Source organism: Beta vulgaris, chromosome 7 (assembly GCF_026745355.1).
Source record: "Beta vulgaris subsp. vulgaris cultivar EL10 chromosome 7, EL10.2, whole genome shotgun sequence".
In the NCBI taxonomy this organism is placed as follows: domain Eukaryota; kingdom Viridiplantae; phylum Streptophyta; class Magnoliopsida; order Caryophyllales; family Amaranthaceae; genus Beta; species Beta vulgaris.
This window is the reverse complement of record NC_079208.1, coordinates 50584100-50594681: the sequence shown is the minus strand read 5'-3', so window position 1 is coordinate 50594681 and position 10582 is coordinate 50584100. Positions and strand designations below refer to the sequence as shown.

General features: G+C 36.7%; 1 protein-coding gene across 1 annotated transcript; it reads left to right on the top strand.

Moving 5' to 3' along the window:
- Positions 1-573: 573 nt before the first annotated feature.
- Positions 574-7058, top strand: LOC104899632 (probable disease resistance protein At4g27220). The gene is made up of 2 exons (XM_010686860.4): positions 574-755; positions 4431-7058. Exon 2 carries the CDS (start codon positions 4443-4445, stop codon positions 5616-5618), a length of 1176 nt encoding a protein of 391 aa, XP_010685162.1. The 5' UTR covers positions 574-755; positions 4431-4442; the 3' UTR covers positions 5619-7058.
- Positions 7059-10582: the final 3524 nt, after the last annotated feature.

Here is a 10582-nt window from a genome sequence, read left to right as displayed (position 1 = left end):
GGCTTACTACTTCATAATTGAAATCAATAGAATTAATAACACACAAGTGATATACAAAATGTGAAACAGGAGATCAAAGGAGTTAATTGTCGACTTGTAAAGTTGTAATTCAAACAAAGCAATAGTAGCCTCATAGGTAGGTTTGGTTTGCTCTTATTAATAGGAAATTAGTCCCCGCCTCTTTGATACCTAAAAGGCTAAAAGGCTAAAACGCTTGATAAACAAAAAGGGTAAAATCTGAGCCATATACTCGTTGATTTACGCACGCAATAGAAGAAGACATCGTATCATCATATCTTATCTGAGTACTTTGTTTATTAAATTACTCCTAGAATAATGTTTGGTGGGGAAGTTTGTCATGTGTGCCGTGTGGGTCCGTTTGACTGTTTGAGAATTGAGAGGCTTATGTTATGCCTTTTTCGGGTCATAAAAATGAAAATTTGCATCTTAGATACCTTTTCTGTCGACGTCGGCCTTTTAACATCTTTTTTTAGATTAATTAAAGTGGAACACTATTTGACTATTCATTTTTATTTTTCCTTAGAAAAAACATTCTAGATTTTTCATCTTGGGTCTATTAAATGGGCAAATGCGTTATGAGAGTATCAGAGTATGTGACAGCAGTCAAAAGAAATTAAGACAACAAAAGGATAGAGATTAGAGACTAGAGACTAGAGACTAGAGAGAGGGGAAAAGCAAGGAAAGTTGAACCATCACCTTCTATTTGTTCTCACTTCTGCTGTTTCACAACAAAGGTACTATTTCACATTTACACTATTACTTAGTACTTGTTATTTTCTCATGATTATCTACCGATTAATGTTTGATTAATCCATTTTTAAAGTATCATTACTGCTTAATTTCGTTTGTAGTATTGAAAGAATAAATTTTGCTGCTTTTGGTTGTGCTCATGTCTTGGATGATTGTTTTATTTTATCTGATATTGATGGATTGATGTAATTCATCAATTTTTTGTCAATTCCAAATTTAGTGCATTTCAGTCAAACGGTTACTATTATATTGTTTGGGGACGTTTTGATCCATCTCTAAGGATTTGGATCAACGGGAAACCCATATCATGCAGATAACCGCCAGTCAATGTCACCACTCACCATCACCACGTCCACCACAATCTCCTCTGACAGAAAAAAACGGGGACAAATACGAAGGCGAAGACGGGTGTGGATACGGACATGGAGTTGGTGGTGGTGGAAATACTGACTGGCGGTGTTCTTTGTGGCGCGGCAACTCAACAAGGAAATAACATGTCAAACATTAGTCTAGCAGAAAATTGAGAAAATACAAAACAAAACATATTTTAGTTCCAAAGAATATTTGATTCTTCCAAAAAAACAAAATAACATTTTTTCTGTTTGTTTTATTGGGTCAAAGGTTTTTGAAAGGATCCACGGATGACGGAACTAGGGATGGCAAATTGGCAATGGGGTGGGTCTGGATCGGGTCCACCTGGACCCAGACCAAACCCGTCTTTTTTAACGGACTCAGACCCGTCTCAAATCAGTTGGGTCTAGATTTTTTTCAAATTCAGGCTCAGAGTCGTTGGGTCTAGCGGGTTCACGGGTTCTAAATGGGTCCTTCTTAATTTTAAGTTTTTATAACATTTTTTAATATATGTAATTAAAAATTTTCGTCCTAATATATATATATATATAGAGTTCATGTCTCCATGCTTAAAGCTATCTCTAAACAAAATTCTAAGAATTAATTCATAAAATATTAAAATATTATAACTTATAAAGTTACAAGTCTTTGGATGGAGTTACAACACTGACAAGTTCACAAAATTACAACTCATAATACCTTAGAGTTTAGGTATAAGAAAATTTTCTAATATGTAAATGCATCTGTGGGACAGGTCTGAGTCTAGCATATGTAGACCCGAACCCAAACCCAATACATGCTCTTCTGGATTTAGACCCAATCCGGATCCATTAGGTCTAAAATTTATGGACCCAAACCCTTATAAATGGGTCGAGTCCAAAACCCATTGTTATCTCTACATAGACAGATATGTGGAATCTTATTAAATTTATCTTAATATATAATTTTTGAAAGTTTGTGCATAGTAAAGTTTGACGTTTACACTCTAGATTTAAGAAAAATAGAGGTGGTATTAACCATATAAGTCAAAAGATTGAAAGTGTGGGCCGCAACGCAGCACTGCTTGTACGTGGAAAGCTAGTTTAGACCCTTAGAGCATCTACAATGGGGTGGGTTGGTCTTACTTGGTTTTTATGTTTTGTCATTCTCTCTCCTTCCCTCCTTCTTACACTTCACATCCCACTAAAACTCCCACCAACTCATCTTTTTTTTCTCACAATGGGTGGGTTAGTCTTACTTGGTTTTTCCATTTCTCTCTCTTACTTTTACCAAACCCCACCATATACTCTCTCTCCTATTTTTACCAAACCCCACCATATTCAATGTTTAATTTTTTATATGAAATAGATGATTTAAATTAATAAAAGCTAATTAGATTACAGGAAATTATTTTGGGAATTTTGTGGGTGGTTTGGATTATTTTGGGAGTAATTAGGATTATTCATTGTTGTTAAAATCCCGATCCGGATCTTACGATTCTACGATTTTACGATCCTGAAAGACCTCACCGATCCCGGTCCTACGTAGGATCTTAATTTTGTAGGATCTTTCGATCCTGTCCAACCACAGAAAATCACATGGTAGGATCTTAACACGATTTTACGATTCTACGACTCTACGATCCGATCCTACCGTATAAAAATAATAAAGTAATTTCACATATTATATTTCTCTTATTAGATTTTGGTTGCATGTTACTCCAATCTTATAGTATTGAAAAACTATCATCATTTGCTAATTAAAAAATTCATTATTAATATGTGTAAATATTTCACATGAGATTCTCACCCTATTTTAGTATAATTATCTTTATTTCACCGAATTGTAGGATCTTACGATCCTACGATCCGATCCCACCGATTCGATTCTACCAACCCCTACGATCCAAAGTAGGATCCCGATCCTGATAATATTGGGATTATTTGAATCCATAATATTGACTTAGTTTATAGATAAAAATATTTTATAGAAGAGGAGTAGGTAGGAGAGAGTAATTAGAAAAAAAATGTAATTAGGAAGAGGTGTCGTAAAATATATGGTAATTTGGGCTCATTTTATAGATAAAAATATTTTATAGCCGTTATTGTAATATTTTTTTTTATTTTAAGCTGTTTTTTTTTTTTATTAACGTTACAAAATTTTGTAACGTTAATAAAATAACAGTTACATAAAACTACATGAAGAAATTAAATCTGCTCACGCGTGGCAGAAGGTGATTTGCTGCTCAGTGGCAAAGCAGCACCAATTTCCTTCAATGAACAGTGTTCCACCGCGTGAGAAGATCTGCACCTTTCTTTTATGTAGCTAACCGCGTGGCATCATCTCATGCCTCTCCCATCCTTCCAACTCAGCGTTTTCTATTTTTTTTTAAAAAAAATTGGGCCCAGTTTTTTGCCACTTGTCATCTTCCCCCTCACCCAAGCACGCCATCCGAGGTGATGTTGGTCTGGAATTCTAGACCAACCAGCTCCAAGGACCAAGTTCCCCAATGGTAAAACCAATTAAAACTAGTTTTACTATTTGCTAGACCAAGTAAAACTCAGCCATTGTAGATGCTCTTAGAGGTGGTTCACGATCCAGCGTTATTCGGGACAGTTATGGCCTTATGGGGAAGTTATTCTTGAACCATTGGCCACACAGGCACAAACCTTCATATGTAGGATCCCTCCTCCCTATACCGGATAATTAGAAAATGTACCTTACAATCGTTGTAAATTCTAGATGGTATAACTAAATAATTCTCAACCAATCAAAATATTTTTGAAGTAATGTTTTTCTTTTAATGAATCAAGGGTAATCATTAAATTCATAAATTGAATCCTTAACTTGCAAAATATCATTCAATTTAATGATTTTAATTAGAGAAAATACCATGGAGGTATATAATCCTATTCAAATACTTTCGATTATCAGATTTATCACATCCTTTTCCGTTGTTTTCATCTGTAGGATGTTGCAAAAGATTCAAAATAAGGTTAATTAAATAAGAACCTTGATAAGTAGATGAAAATTACGAAACGAAATGTGCAATATGGGATGTTTATATAGGGTTATTACCATAGTAAGCAACCCCCCCCCCCCCATATTATTAAGTTGAATGCTGTTTTGCAAATGGGGGTTGGCTTAGAAATGAATGCAAAGTTGGGGGTTATCAAAGCAAAACACCTGAATTACAGGGTTAAATGGTATAATATCTCCTCCTTTTACTGCATACTTATACTTTAGGCTTTGGTTGTTTATCATGTAAGACTACAAGACTTTCTATATCAAATCTGAAATGTTGATTTTAACATACTAGTATTGTATAGGAAATCTTCACTATGAAGCCCTTTGCTGCTCTCTGGTACATTTTTAGCCTTCTGAGGATCTTAATCCAGGGAGGCCTTGGTGAGAGGAAACGAATTCTTGAGGGTATAACTAACTCTGTAAGAGCCAGGATAGAAGATGCCGAAGTAGCATTATCTTGCATTCCTATTCAACAAAGCAAGAAGAGAAAGAGGGACGATGACCTACTTTCCTGGGTCACCAAGGGTCGGGAACTTGTGCAGGAAGCAAAAATCTTGTTGGGACAAGTTATTGAAGCTTGTCCAGAGAAGAAAGAAAGAGTTGAAGGAGAAAGCATCTTCTCCTCCCAAACATGGGAAAAGCTGGTGGTTATCAACAAATTAATTAATACATTGTCAGCACATGAGAAGGAGGCTGATGTGCTTTTCAGATGCGCGTTTTCTGGCAATCAAGCCCCAGATCATGGTAATATTATACCAGTCACAAATATTTTTGGCCAACAAGCTTTAGATGCTTTGGATCAACTTCAGGTTCTCTTAAGAAGTGATGAAATTGGAAGGATATATATTCATGGTATAGAAGGAATTGGTAAGACCTTTTTGATGAAGCACCTGCACAACTGTGTGCTAAAATGGGCTGAGCCTGAGAAGTTTGAGTTTGTCGTCTGGATCACTATTCCTCGTCAATTCAGCATCGAGCGTGTGCAAGATGCTGTCGCTGCTGCACTGAAGTGTGATCTCCACAGTGATGATGACTTGAATGTAAGGGCAAAAACACTATCAGATATGCTTGCACGGCTTGGCAGTTTTGTGCTTTTCCTAGATAATGTCCCAGAAGCCCGTGTTTCAGACCTTGATCGGATAGGAATTTCAGTCCCTGCAGCAGGGAGTAAGAGCAAAGTAGTTATAACTACTAGGTTGACCTATGTTTCTGAAATGTTGGATAGTTTCGGAACTGTGAAACTTGATCGTCTCTCAGATGAAGAAGCGTGTGAGTTGCTTATGAATGAAGCTAGCCCCAGCGGGAGAATGAGATGTGACTCCATGCTTAATAGCATTCCTGGCTTACTTGCAAACCTGTGTCATGGTGTGCCACGCACGATTGTAGACATAGCTACTTGTATGCGTGGCATTGATGATCCTCGTGAATGGAAAAATGTATTATTTGAGCTTGGGAGAACTCCTATTTCAGGCGATATCAATAGAGCTTGATATATAACACCACAAATTGAAAATGTAGCAGTACAAGTTTACAGTCTTTGACTTATTGTTATAAAATGAGACCAGATTTTGCGGGCAAAATGTTGAGATAGAGGACTAAATTGAGGATTAGTTGTAAGTTTTAAATAATTGATGGTCTCATAACACAAGGTATTTAATTACTTGCGATGTTCAGTTGTAAATAACCACATGAATGAAAGAAGAGCTTCCAGTAATATTTCTGGAGTACACGAGTTGTTCTTTGCAAGTAGGTTAGCAGGAAGTGGAGTGAAGTAGGAGCTTGTAGAAATTATTTCATAAATCTTTGTGTTCTAAATCACAAAAGTTAATTGGAAAAACTTTAATTGCCCACTTTGGGATGTCCAAACATTAGTAGCTAAATTATTAAAAAAAAAATGTGATGATAATGTGACAGCCAAAGTTTAGTTAATTATGGGATGAACTTAGTTCCTAATCTGGTTATTCTGGAGGCAGCTCCACTGCTCCAGTGGGTCTTCGTGCTGTTTTATGGGATGATTGGAGTGGTGTAACGCTGACCCTGCATGATTGGTTGGCGGAGTTTGTTGGTTCTGTGTGTTTTCTTTTCTCTTTTTCTTATGTCTTTTGTTTAAGTCTGCTTTGAGTCTGTTGTTCTTTTCTTTGTGTTGCTGCTTTAGGGTGTGTTTGATTTAACTTATTTTATTTTATATTATTTAATCTTATACTCCCTCCGTTTCTTAAAGATCTTCCCTCTTTCCGTTTAAGAGTTTTCAAAAGATCTTCCCACTTTTGCTTTATTCCTTATTTGGCAAAACAAATTTCCCTATTTACCTTCTTATGTCACTATCATATGGTCCACCATTACATTATTAATTCAATTTTACTCCCTTTTTCTCTCCTATTTTAACCCCTTTTTATTTGTTTATTTATCTTAACCCCTTTCTCTCTCCTACTTTACTCACACCATGCCCCCACACAACTTGATTTTCCTTGGTATCTGTAGGAACAGTAAGTGGGAAGATCTTTAGGAAACGGAGGGAGTATTATCTTATTTTTTCTGAAACGAGTGAAAATAAGTTGAATAAAATATCTTATTTATCTTATATGATCTTATCTTATTTGATCTGATCTTATCTTATAAAATCTTAATTAAGTTAAAATAAGTTGAATAGAACATACCTTAGTGTATATACTAGCAAAATACGCATACGATGTGTGCCATTTTTTTTTTAAAAAAAAACATAAATTGTAGCCTTTTTGGTATAAACAGAGGTAAAAAATGTAAACATTAGATATTTTTTTTGCTAGATTTCATACTTAAAGCCTCTATCTCTTAACTCTTTTTTTATTCACTTTTTTCACTTATTTTTTCTTGTATGTTTTTAAAATTAAACTTGATGAACTATAAAAGAATGTTAAGTGAATTTATTTAAGATTTCTTATGTTGTATTATCATAGTTTTTTGTGTTAAATAAATCTCTTCACTCTGTTGATTGATTGAATTTTTCGTTTTGATGTAATATTTGATCACGTTTGTTAATTGACTGATAAGATATTTGATTGATGTAAAGGAGTTTGACTTTGTTTTTCCTTTTTTTGGTAGTAGTCGGTTTATCAATGGACAGCATAATAGAGATTTCTGTTTGGGGCTTTCCCCCCTCTTTTGCACAAAAGAAAAATTGCTATCAGAATATAATAGATTTAGAACCCATGTTCTGTAAAACAAATTTGAAGCCCATGACCCAAGCTGGTTAAATATTAGTTAATCTTGCGTGGACTTGGTCCACAATAATATTATTGTGGACCGAAATCACTTATTAACATAGTGATATTTTTTTTCCATAGAGTAACCTATTAGAGTAATATTGTATGTAAAAGGACAGTAGAGATTTTACTAGTCTTAGGCATGTATTGTAAACACTATATATATTAAATGTCAGTGTTAACCTAATAAGGTTAACACAATTATTCTCCACACTTGTACATGGTATCACAACCTAGGTTTTAATTAATTTTTTTCTCTTCCATGTTTTTTTCCTTCGGGCTCTCGTCCTCCTCCATTGACGCCGCCCGTGCCACGCCCACTTCCGCTGCCGCCACGTCGTCCATCACGTGACCGCTCCCGCGTGGTCTCTCTTTATCCAACGTCGACGCTGCCACCTCCCCGGTGTAGCCTCCTCCCGGGTTCGCCACCTACACGCACCCCACAGGCGCCCTCGTGTCCGCTGTTGGCCCGCAGCTGCTGCAGCCCATACTCCCCACCCCACTCCCCGGCATGCCTATCAGCAACCCTATCGGCTCTGTTGGCCGCCTGTCGCCACGCCTTCCGTCGGATTTTCGTGCCTCCACGTTTGCCTCGCCGGCCGTCTTTTCGGTGTACCTCACGTCATCTGGGTTTGCTCTCCCACAACTCTCCGCTTCGAATCTTACAAATCTGATAACCATCACTCTTTCTTCTCCTGAAGATTATTTATCATGGAAAATGTAGATTACGTGTTTGTTGCTTTTCCATCAATTGCTTGGTATGGTTGAAGGGACTGTTTCGATTCCTCGTGCATATGTTTTTGATGAACATGGTACTTTGGTTAATAATCCTCAATTTTGAAATATTTACGTGTTGATCAACAAATAAAATCTTGGATTTTTGCCACGTTGTCTCATGATGTGCATGATTTATCTACGTCTGTGGAAATTTGGAATCGGTTGCAAACTCGATTCATGCATGATAGTATGCCTCGTTCTATGGAATTGAAAGGTCGTCTTTCTCGTATAAAAAGAGTGACTCTCAACCTATGGATGGTTATTTGCATGATATTAAGGTCATTGGCGATTCTTTAGCTGCTATTCAATGCCCTTTTTCAAATTAGATTTGGTTCAATATACTTTGTTTGGTTTGGATCGTGATACGGTCTATGATCATATTGTCACCACTTTACTTCATTATCCGTTTCCTTTGAGTTTTAATGATCTTCGTCCCAAGCTATTGCTTCATGAGCAACGTATCAAAACCTCTAAGGAAGAGTTGGAATGTTCTTCTCATCATGCTTTGAATGTTGTTGAGTCATTTGGTTCTAGTAATTCAGCTACTAAGAATAATTCGGGTGGTCGTAATAAGGGGAGGAATAGTAAAGGTAGAGGTGGTAATAATGGTGGTCGTAACAATAACAATCGTGGCAATGGTGGAAATAACAACTCTCGTGGTTCTGGTAACAATAACAATGCTAATCGGGGACGTCAAAATGGTATGAGTATATATTCTAACTTGTCATCCTATAGTATGTCTTGCCTTGCTTCTATCACTAATGGTCTGTCTTCAGCAGAGAATTCTTCTCCAAGTGGCAATTTAAACTCTACTCCTACTTCCGATATTTGTGGTCTTTGTTGGTTTCCAGGTCATCAAGCTGCTTATTGTCCTCAATGATTCAATTCTAACTTTATTCCCTCTTCCTCGGAAAGTGTCACTCGAGCCTTAGTGTAATATCCTAAAAATCTTAAACATATTTAAGTGAGTAATTAACGTAATAATGTAGTTAGAATATATTTTATTTTATTCGTTTCACTAATTAAGCAATGTATAATAAAATGTTTATAGAATTTTTAACATAAAAATTTACTAACTTAAATTATGACGATAATATATAATTTACGATTTTATGAGTTAAACAAGAAGGCTAATAAAGTTGATAATTCACTTAAAGTACAAAATGTTAGCATTTCACCCAAAATGTCATCAAGCCACGTTTGAAGGTGTTAGTGTGGAAAATTTTCTGATTTTGGTTGGGATACAAAAAGGGCAAAAGAAAAGAGAAGCCATGGTCAACTCCCCCATTTAATTTGCCTTCTTCCTCACCTTTTCATGGCCATTTGGCACTCATGCAATCCTCACTCTCTTCTTCTTCTTCAGTCAAAGCTATTACCAATCCTCACAATTGCTTCTTCAAGTTAACAAAATCAGATTACTTACTTCACCACCCTCCTCCCAACTACTGATTTAACTCCCAAATTTCCACTATAAATAGCCATGGAAGTTCAACATCAAGAACACAAAACAAACTTCCTCATCTCTTCTCCTCTAATCTGAAATTCAGTCAATAAATCGCCGGAAAATTGTAACTAAAAGAAATCGAAAAAAAAAAAAAAAAAAAAACAAAAAGAGAGAAAACCCCAAATTCATTCTCTCGTCTCTGCTTCGCCACTCCACAACCGACCACGGTCGCCGCGGCCACCGACGCGTCTCGCGCCAGAACCAGTTGCGTCCCCACCGCGTCGTTCGCCGACCACCGCGCAGCTCGCCGGAGACCGCGCCAGCATTCTCTCTCTCCCCTTCGCACTCCCTCGCTCCTCTTCTCTTGCGCGACGCTGCTGCACGCGCAGCACCACCGACGGGCCGCGCTTCCGAACCGCCGGATATCGCCGCCGGAGATTTCTGCTGCTCGCCGTCGACCACCGAAGCCGGCGTCCACCTCAGGCGCGATTCATCCTCCCTGCTCCTAGTAGCAGAGGTGATGATGTTCTCTTTTTTTAAATTTCTGATTTCCTTAAGTTTATAATGCAAGCCCAAATTCCTACCTATAGTTAAGTTAGTTTAGATTGGGCCAAGAAGGGCCAAGAATAGTTCAATTAGAACCTAAACTAAGTAACTTAAAACAGAATCCTTGTTGTTGGACTTAGATGTAGTTGAACTTGTTCATGGACTTACTAAGTTATACTTATGGACTGATTTATATTAGTTAGACCAACTCAATTTAAGTGTTGCATGTTCACTAAATAGGGCTCAAATCTGACTTTTATTGTTTTAGCTAAACTACTTATATTAGATGGGCCAAATTGAGTTAAACTAAAACTGATTTAGTATTTCATTAAGCTATGTTAGTTTAATTAATCAAGTTAAGTATAATGTTGGGCTTATAATCTGATTTACTTAGTTAAATCATTTAAGTTAATCTTGTTGTTTAATATATTGAGCTTTAGTGGGC